The following is a 22250-nucleotide window of genomic DNA, read 5'->3' as shown; positions in this document are numbered from 1 at the left end:
GCTGGGAAAAGGGGAGGATAAGCAAGAAGAGGAAGACGAGGAAGGAAGTTGGGTGGGAATGTGAAGGGAGGAAGCGGAAAATAGAGAAGGAAGGAAAGAGAAAGTAAGGAAGGAAGCAACGGAGGAAAGGGAAGCTCTCAGAAATAATGCTTACCTTTGTTGATTTCAGCACTCAAGGAGCAATTAATTAATGTCTCTCTCGCTATTCAACTCTTACTCTGTTTTGCAATTACTGTATCTCACCTGAGCCGTTTGTAAATATCTAACTACCGAAGCACGTAATTTTAACTAATTAAATCAACTAATATTTACGTTTCATTTCGTTAATACGGTAAATATGTATTTTGATAGACTTAAACATTTTTCGTATATTCCCATAATTTTCAAGCAAAAATCGACGCAGTAGCAAATAATATAAATGAAAATCACTGACACACAGCGATCCACGATGCAACTTTTAAGATCAACACTTGCGGGCAGGTTAAGCGAACCACAAACACGTCGACGTAATCCGGTAGATGGGGAAATAAAAAGAGGAGGGAGAGGAAAATCGGCACGCGGTATCTGGGACAATATATCCGTGAAGAGACGTTTTCCGGTCTCTCAGAAGGACCTCGAAATATCGAGTCTTTACGATCGAACTTGAGCCATGATCTCGCGAGCTCAGTTTTATTTATATCCGCGAACGGCATAAAACGACGATTTGTTCGATACTTTCCGGCATTGCTGACGTATACGTTTCTTCATCGTTCTCGCCCTGTTCCTCTTCGTACCGTTCTCGCCCTGTTCCTCTTCGTACCGTTCTCGCCTCCGTTTCCGTGAATAATACAGCTGCTTCGCGCGGAACTTGTGTTTGCCAGACGGATTCTCTAACTTTTCTCTCAGGACACGGGCTAACGATTTTTCCGCGCTTCCTCGTGATTTAGGAGACTTAGGTGCTCCTTCGGTGGTTCTATCGCGAGATTTCTCTCTGTCAGACCGTCTATGGAGGAGAATTTTAACGTCTCTGATCCGGAACTAGGATCGTAATGTTTGACTTGATTTCTCGTTTGTTTGTTTGTTCGAGATTGTTTGCATTGAGTGATCTCGTCACGGGTAATGCGGAGGTTTCTTATTACGCGTGGCGAATGGAAAATGTGAAGTTTATATCGAATATGAAGCTATCATAGGTGAAACGCACGATAAATTCTTTTTTCTCCTTTATAGAAGAGAAATTTAAAAATGTAATACGTTGATAAGTAATTCCACGTGAAGACTATCTTCCTGTTTTATCTTGAGATCAAATACCAATCAAAAATATGTTTTTCTCACTCTTCCGAATATTTAAAGATACCGATAACGTTGATTATACGCAGGATAATACCAATTACGTTAATTTAATACAAATAAACTAATATTATTCGTTTCTTACAAACCGAGATTTAGTTTAAATTTATTTAATATTTAAATCCATTAGGTTCTTCCATACCATCTCTGTAACGTTCGATAACTGAATGAAATCCCAAGTTGTTCAATACAGATATTAAAAAATTCAACGAGAGTAATTCTTTATCCCGTGCTTTTGATCATCGTACAAAATACGCATTTACCGGAAATAAATTCATATTTCATTTTTTTTTTTTTTTTTTGTAATTGGTTACAGGATAATCGTCTCTCGATACTTTGATACAAAGCGTTAGAACGCAATTCGCATACTAAATACCCTTGCGTATGTATCGTGTCAGAATTCCACGCCATTCCATTTACCGCAAATTACAAGCCGTTTATGCGTCACGTTCGATTTACTTTCGCCTCTTCTGCCGGACAAATAAGGCTTACACGTATGTATGCGACGCGGCAATTTAGAATTCATTCCGTGCGCTGTGATGTCGGGCACGGTCGACTAAATTCAGCCACAAAAGTCGACAGTCGATCGATTCGTCGTCGTTCCGCTCACACGCTTCCAAATAGAACAGTTTTAATCGCCTTTGGCGAACCGTGACTGCTTTCACAGTTTTTCCATCGATGCAACGGAAAATCTTTGAAGCAAACGGGCCTTGCTTCGTATAAAGTACGATTACGATAAGCCGATGCAGTCTGCGATACACTTTGGATTAAAATGCAACCGGTATAAAGTATCCGTAATACTATTTTTATGTATCTTTTCTCCTCGTTTTGTCCCTCTAGCAAGTTTACGACCGGAATACGGGGAATATTGAATATAATGAAACGGACGGGATTTAAGATCGTAAATTAAAACACAGAAATCGAACACTTCCGTTTTTTAATCAGAAATTAATCTTCAGAGGAAAATATACACATACGCGCGAATCTATTCAGTTTTAAACTGAAATATGGTGAAAATTAATTAGAAATAAGATTCATTTTGTTTGATTAAATGAACGAAACGTACATCTTCTCGATGGCAATTGCACGCACGCTTGCGTATATTTCACTCGATTCGAATTAATTAGCATAGCTCTGATTCTTTTTCACATTATATCTCATTACAAGTACCAAGGTATATGAAGCCTCTTGAGTGAACCAAATAAAAACCAAGTAATACGACGTTTCGTTACACTCGTCTCGTTATGATTACGGTATATTTAAAGTATTAATAGAATATTTGCTCCAGCGAAATGATAGGCGTTTACTTTGATACGAATTTGATATAACGAAAAAAGAGGATATCCCTCAGTTCTTATACACCAGATACAAATATTAATCGCCGTTTACTAATTTTTCAATGACAGTTCAATGAAATTTCGCTCCATGTGCAACGTTTATAAAATCGTAATACTTTCGCGTAAATATTACTTGAGTTACAACTCGTTAATTAGAACGAATATCGTGTTAATCAATGCCGATAACTCGTTTCCATTCACGTTCTTTTCATTTGAGATTATTATTGAAAGAATATTTGTACTTGTCCTTCTTTATATCATAATTTCCTGCTCTTCGTCAGAATCTTTTCTATCATTTTCCCTTCCTCTTATTGAGAGAAACAGATTTAACAGATTTATATTTCACGGTCCTTTAAAGTTATATCCACGTAGCAATTTCATCGGGATATTTTATCATTTTCACTTTTTACGCTTGATTTGATTCCGCTTTTCAGAATTGCACTACGTTCCTCCAAAATTTTCTATTTCTTTGTCAGACGTTTTATAAATATTTTATCGTCTCTACAGTAACCCATCGAAATTTGATTGATTTTTTACGAAGACTTGTTTCTTTTTATTCGTATCGTGCATTTCTCGTTTTATTTCACGTTAACAAATTTCCTAATAATGCGCCTGTAGCTAAATAAGATACTTCAGTCAATATTTCTTCCTTCGATCGAAGTTTCTTGAGAAACATAAAATATAAATAGAGTAATGTAAATGTAAATAAGCTTTCGAATAGTAGAGTCGTAGCGAAGATATTTTAAGTTCGCTTTTTAGTGCTTAATAAACTTTATATCCCTGAAGACCTTATTTTCGATAAACTCGGGCTGAAAATTTGATTAGTTGATATTTCAGTGGAATATCTTTCAAATAAGTATATACAGTAGATTTCTTTGAAGTATTGTATTTGATTATGGCTTAATCTTCGTTCGTTGGAATGACCAAATGAATTGACGCGAAGAAAATGAACATTCATGCTATTCTTGTTTCGCTTTAACTTGTTTTCTTCGCAGTTCTGTTACGTGCTAATTCGTGTTACGCTCTAAGTTTCTCCCCAGAAAGGGGACATATTCGAACATCAATTTATCGACACAAAATGTTTTTCATAATTAACTGATATAAAATCTTAAATCTTAAATCTGTATATTAAGATACAATATTGCTGTAGTTTATTGCTTTTTTAAATTTCTTCTTAAAGATGTTAGCATTCCATGCATAATAAGTAAAATAATATGTTCCATCGTTGCGTAGTATTGCAAAATTCACAAAAAGATGGATTTTGAATGACGAATGATTCTCTCGTGTTTTCGGATAATCGTTTATTCCTCGTACTTTGTAAATGTAATTCAAGAAAGTTGTACTTGAAATTCGGTCGATAGTGGATATTGTCTGTGCCGTGTCGAGTATGTTTGACTAATATGTATGATGTATACAAGCTGTATGAGCTGGAATCTCGCAATGCGATCTATTTTCGGTGAAATATCGCCGCTCGTAAAACGGAAAGAAGGAGGAAGAAGAGAAGGAGAATCTTGTTCGGATCCTTATGCAAAGCTACACATCGTATTATGTGTACATTTGCGGTGACTATAGAACGAAATGGAATTTGTGATCGAAGTTTTTATTGTACCGGGAAATAAATAAATCCCGTGTACGCACGAGGAAATATTCATTGCATGGAAAATTGATTTCACTGACAAGCACAACATTGTGACACACTCTAAAAATACGATACCAGTAAACGTAGTTATTTCAAATTCGTCGAAAAATAGAAATATGAAGTTACATCGACGAACGAATCAAAGTATAATTATAAAACGAGACGTCGGATGCAAAATGATAAATAGTTCGAATATCGCTCTTTTCTTTCAAATTTTGAAAGTATTTTAATGCTGTTTTAATTCTGCTGGAAACGATCCTTCTACCGTATTTTTATGCGGAGAACGTAAAATTAATCCATTCGAAATCGCTTTATCTTTATCAATCTGGATTATCATGCTGATAGAAATTTCTCAGATGCTAAGAAATAAAAAAGTTAAAGGATTCGATACGCTTAAACGGAGTCGAGTCTGTCCGACAAATAACCAATCCACTCAAAGTTCTTGCATTCGGAGGAATGAGGTCGCACGAAGCGACAAACGGGGAACAACGTACCGCGCTGCATCAGTGTTATCACTTTAATAATTAATAGACGGCGTGGCAAACTATGTAGGAACCGCGTCTGGCCGAAATATTGGCGTCGACGCCAAAATCTCGTCACGATCGCTGCGACAATGGACATCCGTCCGGCTCATGGAGATTTATCGCGTCGTTCCGCGACAAGCACGGGGCTAGCAAATCAAACGAGCCACGAAATATGGCCTTAAAGTGCTCGACGCTTACCGAGCATCGCGAAAATCGTGTCCACGGATCGAGAACAGGCTTCTACTTGCACTAACATTAAATTCGAGTTTCCCAGTTCGCGTTCTCTTCCACGATTTGCTCTCCAAATGCTATACGTTACTCTTGTAAATGTATAAATTTGATTTATTGATAACACACTCTATGTAGTTTGATAAATTCGGACGTTCTATCGAAGTTGCACATTCGTTGGAAAACTGTAACAAATTTTATTTTCACGCCTTTGTGGCTCTTCGGCTTTCGACCGTGCATTGCGCTTTGTTTCGAAATTTCGTGAACATTGCGGGTTCCCTTCTTCGGAGCGGACCTGAAACTGACAATCGTCGTGAAACTTTGACATCTAAAATTTCACTTTACTTGGTATTTTGTATTATACGACAACGTATGATATGAATAAAATAACAGTATTGACATCTTAATACAGGGTGAATCGTAAACGCGAATGGGCGAATCATGTCCACATTTCAAAGTGTGAATATATACACTAAAATGAAGAAAACCATCTGACGAATGTATTTTCCAGCAAGTGTATACACTCAGTGGAGTAGCTTCTATTGAGGCACGAGGCGGACACTTGGAATATTTTCTTTAATCATTCATAACTGGAAAATTACGACACGTAGAATGTACATATATGTCCATACGACGTATTTTACTAGTTCGTAGTTTGCTAGTATGTGGATTCAGTTCCTCAAGTATGGACATGCATTCGTGACTCACTCTGTAATTATAATATGATCGACACTGTTTGTTAGAAAATCATTTCACTCAGGAATGGCACATCAGACTTTGAATTCGCTCCACGAGAAACAACTTCTATTTTCTTAAGAGATGCTCGAGTTTCGTGGAGGCCCGTATAGTCGTAATACCATGAAATCAAACGAGATGGGTTACGAGGTGCAAAGAGGTGCCTAATAGATAGGAAGATGAAGCGTCGTGGACGCTTTACGACTTCTTCACGAGCTCGAAAGACGGGTTCTCGGGGTCGCGATGTAAATCCGGGCACAGGGATTCGAAATACCATCGCGAGTAAATATCGTCAGCCTGGTTTCTCCATTACGCGCCTCTAAAACGATTTTTCTCCCTCTTTTTCCCCTCTGTCTCCCTTTCTCGTTTCCCCTTTGGTTCCTTTTGCTAAATCGACCGATTCCAGCAAGGAACGTGTTCTTCACTCCCTGGAACCGACTCTTTGTGGTTATTGTAGACGGAAATTTCGTTTGACGGGTTTTTCGGGGAAAAGGAAATTTCGTTGCGACTTCGATGAATTGAGAGGTAGGGGATTGTAACGTCGACAAAGGCTCCGGGCCAGCTCCGCGCGCGAACGAAACTGCGTTAAGTGAATGACATTAAAGTTGGAAAACTATCGATGTTAAGAAACGAAGTAAACATTTTTGCGGATTGGATACATGTACAGGCTTGTGAAAATATTCGAACATTCGTGGACATCTTTTACGAATATATTACGTGTGTACGCGAAACAGTTTGAATAAGATGAGACAGAGATTGAGAGAAAGATATTGGCAAAGCTTGAAACGGATAGCATTTATCTATCAGATTGCTAGAAGTATCTGAAAAATCCTGATGATTATTACGACTTATATTTTCTTTGTAATTTATATCGTATTTCGTATGAAAATAACGTGTTACGTATAGGCCACTAAATGTATCGAAGAATTGATAATCTTCAATGTTACTCCTAATAAGAACGTATTGATGTTCTGTATTGAAATCATTACGCGTGAAATGATAATAATAATAATTGTTCATTAATACCAATTATTCGAGATTGAAAAATTTTAATACTTTCTTAATCTTTCTGAAAAATATATAGCGATATCGCAATTGTTTATCAATTATATACATAGTAGAGTACATTGGAATGACTTTTTATTAATTTTGTTGAGCCTATCAGTAGTCATAGTCTCGCGAGTTTCACGAAATAAAGCAATAGAAATTTTACCACAGAAAGATAAGAAACATAGTTTCTCTTTGAAGAAGCAATAGGTTAATAAGGATAATCGCGTTAAGCGACTTATCAGGAAAATTCGAGTCACGAGAATTCTCGTGAGTGGCTTCCAAGCTTCGGCTCGAACGCTAGAAAAAAAGAATCGCGCAACGTCAAACGGAACAAATTTTGAGCGTTCCAGTTGGATTTATTGCGGTGCCCAGGGATTTCCACTTTAGAGACGATCCTTCTCGTGGCTTATTCTGCCAGGACAACGTTTTATTTTCAGCGCTATTTTTCCTTGACGATCGTCTGCTTTTACATTTCCTTGCTGGGGCCTCGTCAAGAACAAGGTAGTAGGAGCTCGTAAAAATAAAAAAAAAAAAAAAAAAAAAGGAAGAAACGAAAGAAATAAGAAGCGCAGAAGGAATTCGAGTTTCGCGTACTCGTTAGGCTTGAAAAAGCTATAATTAAGCCCATAAACAGAGAATGAGCAATTTCTCTCGTACGTTCGAAAACTTTTATCGTGTATCATCGGACGAAATAAAATTCTGCTCCGAATTTTGACTGGTTTGCGAGAATTTTATAAATGACAATTTAAAGCTGAAAACAGGTTAGGCGATATTTTTATGGTTGAAGTTTGTTCGATACAATTTTATGGTTCGCTAAATTTATCGAAGTTAATTTAGAATATTTGACAATTTTACGCCATGAAAATCGACAGGCGGTGTACATAAGTATGCGTGTACGTGTATTGTACGTACAATAATTCGACATTATTTAAATGAGATATTTTTAAAAATAAATGACTTTTCTCTGAATTATTTCATTACTTCCTTATCAAATAAAATAACTTTTTATTTTGCTTTTTATCCGAATAAATATTTCCTGAAACAATTTCTCAAATAATCTCTAATTCTGATACATATATCGTTTGCATCAAAAACATAGATTTTCCTATAATGCTTCATATATACATACTCATTCGATTATCTAATCAAATATTTATTCAAGAAAAAATTATGAGTAATGTCAAGAGCATATTAGATAATCCAAATTTATTGTTTATAATTCAAATGTAAATAAAACTAGATATTTAACACTCGAAACCATTTATTACTTTATTTCAAAGAAGGAATTAAATTGAAAAGTTATTTAATCTCGAATTTCATCGCTTCTGGTTGCAATCTTTTATTTTTGTTTCAAATAAAATCTCCTCGGATCTACCATGTATTTACACAATTTCTCGTTTCTAGTTTCAATAAAATATTTCATTTTTTTATCGTCTTTGTTCGTCGTTCAATTTTTAGGATATTAAAAACGATTCTTGTCATAGACTGTTTTAAATTTTCTCTGCGTTTGATGGAACAGAAAATGCAATTCGCTCTCAGTTATTAAACATACTACGATATATAATACAAAGCTGTAACACATACTAATTTGTAACGGATGTAAAGTTTCAGTAGTAACAAATGTTTATTTTCATTAGAAGCAAGTGTTATTACGCACGAGTGAAATTATCCAGCTTCAACTTTATATTCTCGTATCAAATGCATAATGTTATTATCAGTTGTAAATATCATTTAGTTTCTTCTCGTTCGAAATTACGATATTTCACGTGTAACTTCGCGTAACGACGTTGTTCCCTCGTTAATTTTTATTTTTAAATATTTTTCACCCACCTTTTTCCGCTCTTGAAAAAAAAAAGTATTCACGATGCCGAAATCCAGTGGAGATGGGACATTCATTTTGCAAGGATCGTCGGATTCGAGCATCGAAAATTTGTTTGTCTCTTGACCGGCGGAAATTTATTTTGTAAATTTATTACTGTGTCACGTGTGCGTTTGTACATTTACGAAAACATGATAAATTTTTTCCATGAGAAGTGAATTTCCTTTTTTTTTTTTTATGTATTCTTCCACGATGCGATGTTTATTTCTGGCAAAAAAACAATATTAATTAAATTCGTACAGTTTAATTATTTCTCAGTCACTGTAAAATTGCAATCGTTTCAAAGGGTTGTATGTTGAATTACGTGTTCAGTCGTTCGAAACGTTATTTCAATTAAAATAATATCTAAATTAAGGATATTTATTTTGAGTTGTTTCGATCTTTTCTTAAAAAGATAGTAAAATATTCGAAAATCTTACCTACTCAATGGCCAAGCCGATTATCGCGTAAAAATTGTCGAAATTAAGAAACTCCGAACGCTTTGACAATCGATCTAGAAACGATCGGTAAGTGCAAGTGCGAAAAATCCATCTTCGATGTTTGCGAAGGAAAGCCTATAGGCATTGCGGATGAATGAGAGGCAAAAGCTTTAGGAACGATCGACGGGTACTAAAATTCCTTGAAAAAACATCCAGGTCGTCGATTCAGCAGAGTTGCGAAGGAAGCACGAAATTTTCCGAAAGGGAGGATGGAGAAGAGAAGGAAGAAAACGACACTAAAATAAATGAACAAGACAAAAGAAAATATAAGAAAAAGGGATCGGGCAAAATCCGTAGACGTTGGTCCATTGTCGTGAAGCGTTCACCACCAGAATTTCTGAACCACCAGGACACTTGGGAGAACAGGAGGTTCGAGAATAACGATGATTCCAACGCTGTTATCGAGTGATTTCGTAGGTATCCTTCAAACGGTCCTCATTACGACCCGTTGCGAACTATTGGAGAACAATCGTGAAACGATCGAGTCGTACTTCTAGCGAAAATAACAAGAACTAGTAGCTGGGTGATTTCTTTAATTTATGGTGACAAACTTCGAACGAGAATTCAAATGGCTCCGATAAGAAATACGAGTTTATTGTGTCACGTAATGCCATTTTTAAAGCATTCCTTTTCCGAACATTCATTACGAATGTTAGTTACAGAATAACTACAGCCTTCAGTAAAATTGTTGAAAATAAAATTCAACATTAAAAAAAGAACATTAAAAGTTCAGTAAAATTGTAATGATACACCGTTTGAATAAATTAGCACCGTCATTAGGAATGATTTTATCGCATCAATCAGGCAAGTAAAAAATGATTAAAAATTCAAATATTTCCTCCAGTGGTACTGTTCGAATATGACCTTTCTTTACTTCGCCTCTTATTTTGTTCGGCTTTCTGCAAATTCTATTCTTCGCAGTCTTGTCATCAAGATTGCTGCGGACCCACAGGTATTGGATTTTCATTTCTCTCGTGTCTGTAGTCCTTCTTTGTATCCCTTTTTGCCTCGTTAACTCTTATATCCTCTCTTTAAACTTTCTGACATGAGTCAACGGCTTCGTGAAATTCTTGTTCAGACATGCCAGTGAGGAGATCACTCGTTTATCAGTTTTCCCCTTATTTCACATTAAAGTAACAAGATCTGTTCACCTCCTTGTATGTTGCGAGAAAATATATATACTGATATATAAGATGCCCGAACCTAAGCCACAACTAACAAATACTATATTTGATACGATGAAAAAATGATAGGGTTTTTAAATATTTGTATATATTTACATTATCAATTTACATAGGTAACTATCTATCGATTTTTACCGTAAACAGTATTTTTCAAACAAACCGAGATATTCATACGAAAATTTAAGAATATTTAAAGGATAAACAAGCTTTGACTACTATTTCTATATTACATTTTTATTTAATATTCTTCAAAAATTACATATTATTCGCAATACTTATATCTTATGTCTATACATTGTAATGTAATTATTTTGCATATAATACTAATTGACGTATTTCATAATTATGGTCTTAATTGAGATAATTGCTAGATTATATTCAGCTCGTTATAACAGAAAACCACATTCCTTTTCTACCTTTAGCTATATCTATACCACGGATAACCAAGGCAATATCTATGGTTTCTCCCGTTTCGCAAGCGTATTTGTTCTATAATTAAATGTATTTCGTTAAAAAATTCTAATGGCAGTGAAACGATAACGAACCGGTTTTTCGTCCGATACGAAATTAAATAAATTCAGAAGGATCCAGAGTTGACAATATCGATATGACACATTGTTTCAAGAAAAATCTATCTAAACGTCCAATCACATCTAACTACAAAATTGTGTCATTTGATAGTTAAATAACGAAATAATTCGACAAAAATCATTTGATTATTTAAATAAATTAGCACGTAATTATTTCAAAATAGTATTCAGTCAAATAAGACAGTATATCGTTTAAACGATCATTTGTCAAATATTTTATTCGACGGAACTGTAAAAAAGCCACGTCATCTCCAATTTGGATGATTTTTTAATATGTTGTGAAGCTCGACGTTTTGAATAACTTTCTCCTTCACGCGTGACTATCGGTCGGCCATAATTTCCGAGATATTGGCAAAAAACTATCGACGCCGTTACAGCGAATTTCGCCTATAATCGCGCGGGAAACTTTCGTTCCCATGAATTCTGGTTGAAAATTTCATTGGACAATTTTTCATTCGTAAATGATGGTCCACAGCCGATTTAAACGTTTCCGTGTCACCGTCACAAGTTTTTCCCAGAACACCTGGCTCCGGAGTACTCTGTAAATAAGACGGACATCGGTTACTGGATTCTCAAAGGAGTCTCTTAATCACCCGCTTGAGAGCCTTCTGCATTGGGAACACGGAATAACTTAACGAGCTGAAAGATTTACAACCAACCAGTGGGGTAGCCGTTTCAAAGAACCACTTAGACTCGAGGTCGTAGAGAATCGCATGGTGCTACGTTATTTCTTAAGTTTCAAACCATGTGTTACTGTCTTCTTTTTAGTAGAAACATTATTTCGTTAATGTGCGCCGATATTAAATGGAAGAGTTTGTTTCATTCGCTAAATTCCACTGGGCGTAAAATTTTACCAGAGTATGATCTGTTAGTTGTATTTAATACAAGTTTGATTTGATTGCACATTATAGTGTCGCAGAAGGTATGCACATAAAAATATTATTTTATAGAAAATTTCAAGCAAAATTTCGTAAAATATCTAATTCTACTAAATTGTGTTATATTGATACAATATCTTCTAATGACTATTGCACTTAATCATTTAATTACCTCTAAGATGAACGAAATTTGTTTAAAAAGAAGAGACACATCTCTTATTCTCTTAATCGTTATTTTCGTGAAAAGCATTCATTTGGTTAACTTTTATATCTGAAAAATGGCTCTACTATTTGTGACATGCACCTCTCTTTGCAGAATAAAATTTCACTAGGAATTTTCGAATATTTGTTTTCATTTGTTTCCTGGATTTCGCTGTCGAACAGGTTTCCATTGTAGATGGTATTCGACGAAGAACAAAGAGAAATGGAATTGGCACGATACCGATAACGAAACCATCTCTTACATTCTTTATACAATTGCATTTGGACGTAGAGTTTGTGATATCGTCTCAATATTTCGACCGATACGTTAAAATCCAATTTTTTCACGAAGCATCTTTCACGAAGCTAATAATTCAAGCGTTTTGTCGTTTGCATTTATTGCGTTAACGATAATTACATGTATTAGCTTTTACTATCGAAGACGTTCAAAATAAAATGTTCATTATTTTATTTTGAAACAAATCCCTGTTTCGATTGCACTTTTTTAAGTTATTTTCATAAACAATATGAGATTGGATAAGAATCTATAACGTAATAATTAGAAATCAATGTCGGGTTATATACAATATTTTATATCAGATTTCGCGTGGAAAATATCGAATCTGTTTGTGAGTGGATAATTCAGAGAATACGTTCGCTAATTTTTTTATGACTAGCAGAATGTATTATATTCCACTTAAATATTCATCTTCTTAGTGTATACGTATATCAGATCGTCTTTCTCAGTGCCAATTCGATAAATACATATGTACCACTCGAGTATTAAAACTCTGTGTAATATGCTAAATTGCATTTTTTCGCGTAAAACCCTAGTGATGGAGTTCTTTGTGGACAGGGTGTTCTCCAAAGGATTTGACATAAAGTGGGAGTGGATGCACTCTGGTAAGAGGAGTGCAAAGAACAGCACTGCACTTACTTCGGCACCTGGAAATCAAATATGCGACTGAGTGATTCGATTGTACCATTTTGTATGAAACTTTCTTCTTGAAAAATGAAAAGATCTTATCAAACTTCGTTTTGCTAATAACACCTTCAAAATCCATCTCGTTGTTTTATTATCAAATAATTTCATTTATTCGAACAACTTAATCCTAATTAACTACTGTCTATCTAAAATTAGAATTAACAACTCAAACGATAGATTTTAAAAGAATTTTCACAATTTTATACACAATGAGCAAAGTCATACGGATGTTAATACATTGAAAACGTGGAAATCTACATCTTCTTAAAACGGTCTACCAGACTAATGTGAAACCAATTGTCACGACGTGCATCAATTGCTCGCGCGTATCAAAAGTAATTCGATTCAATGAGTAACGATATGCACGGGAAGAAAGTCCTGGAAGAAATTTCTGCGAGAAAGTTGGCCGAGCCTTTTCCTGCTCGCCTTTTTGAATCAGGGTCGCGATTGTTGACCGATCCGTCGAAGCGAATATAGATAAGGATGAAGCGATTCAGTGCGGATTCCGTGTTGCGGATGTTCCACTGTTCGAATCGATTCGGCTTGTTTTTCTCGTTCGACGTGTCGTACCTAACCGTATTACGTCATAAATTATAAAGTGCCATTAGGATCTTCACCTGATATCGCCGACGAATTGTAGAATGCGCCATGCACTTTTCGATTCAACAGAGATTTCCAACAGATTTTGACATTTTTCAACGTTTTAGAAATTTCAGTGTTTAGCCGTATACTGGATACAAAAGTGTTCGTATCCAAATGACAATAGGAATGTTCTGTTTGACTCGAAATCGATAACAATGTGTACTTATATTAACAACGATTACTCCAAACGAATTTTTATACCGTGAGAATTTTTGATTGATTGATTTCACTATAATATCATGTGATTTAGAACCTACATAATTTTACTAGTTACTGTCCCATTTTATTGTATCATTATATCACTGTGTCGTTATCGAGTAATTCATTTATAACAATTATTACTTGAAATTTCCCCAATGAAAATGTAATCAATTGGAAAATTCTATCGTTCTTAGGAAAAGGATCCAATTACAGAAGATTAAATTGTATCGTATCTTTCAATTATATGGGAAGCTTTCATAAAGAACGATTGAAATCTACCAACTAGGAAAAGAAAATATCTCTTTGGATGTTTAATCCATGCGAAATGAAAGTTACATTTTAAAAAGATATTATGGTCGTCTTATTGGCTCGACGATTTTTATTTTCGTTTAATCTCGTTGATTTATAATTGCAGCGAGCGTATGTGTCATAGAGAAACGGTTTCATAATTCACTGTGTCGTTTGGGTCCGTGGCAACGCGCTGTTCATTGATCCAAAGAGTTACATGTTTTGAAATTTGTACAAACACCGGATAAATAATGCTAAGCGTAGGGATGCGGAGATTTAATTAATTTTCATAGTTGCTATAACATGCACGCAATAACGGAAAACTCGATTCATCGTGTAGCATACAGAACATACACCGTGGTCCCATTTATCCATGTGAAACGCAATATTGATTCGGCGCTACAAACTGCAATTGTTTGCTTGATATTGTGCTATTCCCGCGCTCTCCTTTCTCCACTGATGTTCCACCAATTCCGAACACGATAATAGTTATTTTTTCTATCGTACGCCGATTCACTGTTTCCACAGAACCATAAAAATTTTTATAGAAACATAATTGAAAAAATCCGATATTAATTTTATAATTCATAGAAATTGTTCAACGATATCGGTATCGTTATCGGTACAGTTATTACTGTTTTGCCTTTTAAATATCGAATTGCTGCATAAATTCTGTCTCTGATGATATAGGATGTAATGTTGTAAGAAACGTAGCATTGCTACGTAAATCGATAAGAGATTACAGAAGACAGGAACAGATTATTTTCCTTAATTCTTTAATGAAATAGGCTTTACCAAATTGACTACTTGATCCATCGATTCATCATAATTAACGAACTCGGTATTCGTCAGATCGATTCACAACTGACTCGATCCCATTTGGAATTACAAACAATAGCGTTACTACGATTGTCGTTTGTTGTCAACATCGGACTGCGTGTTTCAATCTGCTGCACTATTCTGTCATTTAACGATAAATCTCGCGTAAATATCGCGAATGTCCAATGGATTAGAATAGCACGTCATCGACAAATAATTAATTGCGTTAACTATATTTTCTGTTTTAACTATGTTCTCATATTCAATGCTTCCCATATTCGTATCCCATATTATCTAGTTCGTGAAATGAAAAAGAAAATTCTTCGAGAGATCGTGTTATTAGCGACTATTTGAAGATCATTGAAATCGTATCATTTGCGTCGAAATTTATTTGAAATTTACAGGTCAATATTATCATTCTGTCATCGGTGATCGTTTATAAGTCAGCCGATCATATATTTTGTTTTCTTTGCGCGTTAAACGGGAACGTTATTGCGAACGTGAAACAGATGAATTGAATTAAATGGAACGTGCGTTTGTTTAACACTTTACACATCCTGCAAATTAACTTACAGTATTTTCCATAACACTTAAATTGCGTTACTTTATAAACAAAGCATAGTTAAACACTACGGTCATTTGTAGGTTCGTAGAAGTCATTGAGGTCGTGTCGTTAGCAGCCATTTGAAGATCGCAGGTTCATCGAGGTTACGTCGTTAGGACTTAAGATCATTTAAATGGGTCATTTAAAGGTCACGAGGGAAATCCTGATTGTATAATCGTCGATCAAATCAATTCATCTGAAAATTAGTCGAGACTGATTGAGTGCTGCTGGGTGATTTGTGGCCATTTGCACACAGTAGCGTGGTAAATTATGCGTGATCAATTTTCTGATGGAATAATCGTGCTCTATGCACGAAACTCGTATTTCATGATCAACCTATACCTTTATTTTCAATTTATAATCACTAGCTAGTACATAGCGTGTCGAAAACAGCGAACAATATTTATAATATTATGTATTTGTTATTCTAAGTATCATTATCATATCCCAGACATCAAGACAATGATGGAAATTTATGCGAAGTTCATGGGAAGTCCAATTTCTTGCATTCTTTTCTATTGCTATTCCTTTGTTATCCACAGCACGAATATTTAAATTCGATGTAAAATTCGCGATCATATTACGTACTTTTTAATCACTGTTTATTGTCTCGTACAACGATAATTATTATCGGAAATTGTTATTCTGGTAGTAGAAGAACACTTAATGAATCTGAATTTCTTTTAGCTTGATCAAGATACTTTCGGTGGTGGCGATCGGAAATATTCTCTCTTGAATTCACGGAATTATTTCCTCTTGAATTCACGGAATCATTGATTTTTGAAGTAGCACTCGTATGATGTATCGTATTCATTTTTTGGCTCCGATTCCATTGATTCGCTTGGAAGATTGATTTGAATTGAAGTCTAGATTACCGAATTGACGATACCATGAGATTTTTTTGTTTGTGAGAATTTGGAGCTACATGGATTTTCGCTCGAGAGATTTAATTGATAATACAGTTTAATTATCTGATTTTCAAAATTTAATCCAGGACTGTGCTGTAATTTGTTTGCTCAAAAATAAACGAGGCAAAATGGTAAGTGTAAAATGAAGGAAGCATCGCTCATGTACGTGCGTAAATGTATAATATAAATATTCCAGATGTATATAAAGGAATGTTAAAAAATGGACATTATTAATTTTGCTCATGCGTACATTTAACGTGATATTTATTTATAATACATGTAGATATCTGATATGTGATCAGAAAATTGCATTTTCCTCGTTCATTAAAACTTTCTCATAACATCGTGCAACATCGTTTCATCCAAAATTCGCAAAAAAATTTCCAACAATTTTTAATAAAAATACAGTACTACATTTATATCTACCGCAACTTTATTTTAAAGTAGAAACAATTAAGTACACGTAACGTCGTTTCATCAGTTCATAAAATTATACAAAATTTCTAGAAAATTTTTCAAACATCGAGTCTATCGTTTACACATGTTACGACTTTATTTTCAAACAGAATATCATACAAATTCCAAAGATATCGCAACAGTTTTGTCAAAACTTTTTCGTAATATCGTCAAAAATGTCCAATAAATTAAAACGAAAAAGATACGATCTAACGTTAACAATTGCTGCAATTTTATCTTCAACGATAAAGTACATCGTGCAAACTCTATAGTTATCACTAGACTGTGGATTTTTATCTATTCGTGGAAAAATCGAAGGTGTAAAAATCCACATAAAGCATATAATATACAAAAATATATCATACATAAAATATTCAAAACAGAGTATTTATTATACTACTTCATTCTTTCTATTTAAATTCCATTTTCTAATTACATTCGTAAAAATATAAAGATGCACAAAAACCAACCGTGTCCAGTTCTCAGAAACGTTACGCCATCTAAGTACGACTACCAACCATTGCGCAAATAATGAGACATCGCAGTTGTTACTTCGGTATATACTTGCTCCGAAGGAGGGTCGAATTAAGCGAAATTGCATCGTTAAATCACCCACTTTCCGCTTCCTTTTTCTACATAAACCATATATTCAGACTGTAATTCTTATCTTCTCCCACTCCGTTCTACATCCTGTTTTATATTTTACATTGCTCCTCTGCCCCTTACTCGTTCCTTGTTCGATGAAACTAGGCGAATGCATTTTCTCGGTCAGGGGCAGTTAATGGCTGGACTGCAACCACCGAACTAGATGGCATCCCGCAGATTTACGAGGCGACAGCTTTTACAGGCCGCGTTTCGGGATTCCCAGTTTTGCCCGTAACATCCGGACGATTTCACGGAGGGAAATCATGCCTCTATTTCGAATTGACAGCTCTTCGATCGATGTCAAAAAGCACGATATTTCTGGCCACCTAAAAGCTGCGAGATGTAATTGCCGCTTTTCTAATGGCCGATCGCCGAAGTTTTTCCGGCCTCCCTAAATCGACTCGCTTCTCTTCTATGAATTTCGTCCGATAACGCGTTTCTTTCGCGAAATTTTCTATTTCCAAAACACCAGTTCCTTCCATTATCCTGGAAGTTTCTTACTTTAGAATTATATACATTACCGTTCAAAAATATGCGGACGCTTGCTTGTTTTTGATAAAATGTATCTTAATTGTGAAGTTACGGATAAAAAGAATTGCAGCGGTTTTATTCGTTATAATTATTCCACTGAGTTTTTTGCAGAGTTCGTAGCGATAAGGAAAAATTAAAAAATATCGTATAACATGTTTATAAAAATATATATAAAGTGTATAAGTGTACTTATTCGATCAGAATTTATACATTTGAGTAAAGTGAAAATGTTTAAGCAATCGTATTCACATTTATGTCAGATTAGGGATGATCTTCTAAATTGACAGGAAAGAATCTGAACACTCTGATCAAATTTATATATTATTAACATAATTAATCAGTGCGTCCGAATATCTATAAACGATAGTGTACGTAGAAATGTTTTTACATAAATTAATTCCGATCGATTAGAAACTATGTGTTTCCTGTTACAGCCAACCATTTTCGGCACGGTGGCCTCGGATCTGACCCCGAAGGATGGCAACAGTCGAAGGGTGAGTGTCAAAGAACGATAAAATTTCATATATCGATGGTAATTAATTCTTTGACGCGACTCGGTTTCAGTTCTAATAAATTAAACATTTCGTAATTATATTTTGTTCGATATTAAACGTTTTAAATTATCAGAAGTTACTGAAAATGAAAAATATCAATTTATTTTCTCTTTTAATATGGTTAAAACATGAATATTACTTTCCGATCAGACGTTTTGTTGGAATATTTCAAATTTTCTGCAAGGTCGACGTTAATGTAATTACTTGCAGTTAAACGGTAATTAATAATTAATTAATAAATAATTAGCAATAAAATAATAGTACTTGGCCGTATCTCGTATCTCGTTACATACACTTTCATATTTATTGCGATAAATTAATAAACGAAATATGCAATATACGAAAGAGGCAATCAACGATCATCACAAAAATCATTGCCATATTTATAAATACGTACAGTATTATAACATATTACCTGAAACTTTAGTAGAATGACAACTGGCTAGATAGAGCGTAACTTTTACGATTAAAAAAATTAGGGAAATATCGTTGAAGTTATGCTTGTCAAAAGTTCAGTAACTTCGTGTATATCAAAAGTAAGGCGATGAAATAGGATAACTTTCCTCGCAAAATACGTTTGCTTCAAAACGTATTAATTTCATATGAAAATTATGTTGATGAAAATTATTGAAATCTTTCCGAAAAAGTATCAATGCGCCATAAATTGTGTTAAAATGGAGACATAAATTAATATTGATATTAAAACAATTTCCATAAAATCCACTTTTATCATTACGTTTCTGTCGAACCCTATTATGAATAACATTCTGCATTTCATTAATAAACAATAGATCGGAAGATAAGAAATTATTCTGCTCCTTCTGCAGAGTAAACCTTTCATGATAATGGTGAGAATAATTGCGAATCGAATATTCGAGTAATTATGAGAGAGGAGAAAGCAAAAGTTTTCTAAGAATGGGACGAAAGGCAGACAAGATCTGTATAAGAAAATCTTCGTCTTATTCTTCATAGAACGAGTCTCGTGGGGCTTTTGCTCGAGTCTTAATGGGTAAAAATTGCTGCTAAGTCGCTGTTCTGCTTTCTCCCTCTTTAAACGCTCGAAGATAGAGCGTTTCTAGCGCTCTAATTAAAAGTAACTGCCGGGGCAACCAAGTCATTCAGTCCTGAAACCTTTTCTGCGGCGTTCTTAACGCACAAAGTCGCTTTATACCTTCCATAAATTTTTCGTAATTGCGAAATCATGCAGAGTATCACGGCTCCTTGGTACAGCATGTGTAGAGAAGCTCGTGCTTTTAGAGAAATTTTGATATTCTTGGTACTCTTATTTTACCACTTTTTCCACGTATTTTCATAAGGAAGAATTAAATGCTAGAACATTGATATCTAATTAAATATTAAAATTTCAAAATTAAATATGAAATAAAATTAGTAGACAATTAAAAATAAAAATTTGACAATATGAAAATTTCATTACGGAGATATCGTTTGTTACGTTCTTATAATAATACGATTAATCGTTTAGTGATCGAAACATAATCCATTTAATTTCGTTATTCCTGCGTATTTTATCAGCCGCAGTTTTCCAACTGTCTGGTTGACACTCTTTCCTTTTATGCTGCAATTCACGTGTGTGCAGAGATAAATATTGTTACAGTTTGCGGGGACACATACGCGAGCCGAAAACTAATTTAATCGGAACACTGGTTGTTATTTCGCGAAGTCAGCGCTCTCCAGCTGGAAAGTTCGTTACACCGTGATTCTAAATTTCGCTATTTTCCTTTGTAATTGGTAAACGTTGAAAATACTCGATCGTTCGATCGCCGTGAGCGTCGCGATTTGTCGATTCTCAAATAAATATTTTCATTTCATAGTCGCTATGCTCGATTTTCTGTGACTCGTATATCGTTTTGACAGTCGTACCTCCAATTACTCGTTCGAAGGCAATGGAGTGTCCCCTCCGATGGAATTAATCGTTTAAAGAAATTTCTCTATGAACTATGGAATGTGTACGGATGAGAGACTTTTTAAATATTATAATTTAAAAAGCATTGGGAAATGTTAATACTAAGATCCTGGTATTTATTAATATTAAATCGCTTTTGATCGAAAGCGAAGAAAATTGAAACATTAAGATGGGCACTTGTAGTTTTAACAAAATGGATGTATTTGATACTCTACTGAGGGTACAGTGAAATTTTTCAGGACCTTCCTTGTCCATACTCGGTCAGTTAAATCTACGACATTAATTGTAAAAGAACGTTCAGATCTTAATTTAAATTTATAGATTCTACGTAAGCTTGAAATTAAATTATATCGACGAATACCCACTACACGTTTCAATATTACGAGCTATAATTACATAATCTTTTCGATCGAAACATAATCTTACGAACTGTAATTATATAATCTTTGCAGAAAAAGATGGCACTAAATGTGTATGGTAAATTAACTATTAAATCCTTGAACACAATCGATCAACGAGCATCAATGAACCACAGATCTCTTGACAAAGACCAATAAATCTGAATCATAAATCATAGAGCCTTGCTAAATTGTAGAACGCTCTTCGCACCACTTTACCTACTCCAAACTAACACTTTATCATAGGGATATATTTCACGTTTAATCGGCTTAGTATACCAAATGTTCGATCATGTAAAACACCTTCTCCAGCTGCTTTCTTGCACCTTTACCGATACAAGTCGACGTCTCAAAATTTATTTGACAAAGAAAAAAAAAAAAAATATTCAATATCGGATAAATTTGAAAATAATAGATGTATAGCTACTCTGGTTATCGGCAAACCATCGCTCCAAAAAGATTGATTTTTTCACGTAATTATTCATCCAAATCATCGCTAGAAGCTAAAGATCCCGCTCAAGGAATATCCTTGCATTTGGAGGGAAAAAATTCACGCTTTTCTCCGAGACTCTGCTAGCACACCGTTTATCGTGGTTCGTGAATTAAATATTCATCAGAATCGACTGAAGTCGAGTCGACCCGTGTCTGGCTGCGGAAATTGTGATACGTTTCAGGGATCAATGCGCGTTCCTCTCGAGCCAACAGGCATCTAACATTCATGAATTTATCCGATCCGTTGGACTTTTATCGCGACGCCGGAGAACGCTTACTGACGGCAATTTCCATCGCTGCATTGGTTGTTTAATGATACCGGAGATAACGCGTGATTCGACTTCTGATCGAAAGAGGATGGATTCCAAACTCTTTATTCAGCCAGCAATTTAAAGATTCCTTAAGGAGCGTCTTATTGCGAGATTTTCCACTCCTGGTTTTCTATAAGTCGATTGTTTGGGTCGAGCGTATGAAGTTTTATCGCTTATATTTAAGCAATGTTATATAAGCAATATTATATTTAAGCTTATATTGCTTATATTTAAGATTATATTCTAAGAGAAAAGATTATATGATTATACAATTGATAATATGGAGGTGACTACTAGTCGATATAATTTAAATAATGTGCTTTAATCGGATAAGAAACGTTGAGCTTTCAAGCTCCATAGCATACCTCGTTTAAACAACATTCAATGTCCATTTGTTCTCAAAATCAAAGAAATATCTTCAAAATTAAAAATTAGAACTCGA

General features: G+C 34.8%; 1 protein-coding gene across 1 annotated transcript in view; it reads left to right on the top strand.

Annotated features, from left to right (window-relative positions):
- The window catches only part of LOC117232484, a 45421-nt gene extending 24257 nt beyond the window's left edge, over positions 1–21164 (top strand). Inside the window, exons 3-4 of the mRNA XM_033491845.1 lie at positions 18564–18623; positions 21060–21164. Of these exons, the coding sequence (XP_033347736.1) occupies positions 18564–18623; positions 21060–21164 (165 nt within the window). The remainder of the gene's footprint in view (positions 1–18563; positions 18624–21059) is intronic.
- The last annotated feature ends 1086 nt before the right edge of the window (positions 21165–22250 follow it).

This window comes from Bombus vosnesenskii, unplaced genomic scaffold (assembly GCF_011952255.1).
Source record: "Bombus vosnesenskii isolate JDL3184/JDL3185 unplaced genomic scaffold, Bvos_JDL3184-5_v1.1 scf7180000013289, whole genome shotgun sequence".
NCBI classification, from domain to species: Eukaryota; Metazoa; Arthropoda; class Insecta; order Hymenoptera; family Apidae; genus Bombus; species Bombus vosnesenskii.
Note: the sequence above shows the minus strand (reverse complement) of the source record. Positions and strands in the feature narration are given on the sequence as shown.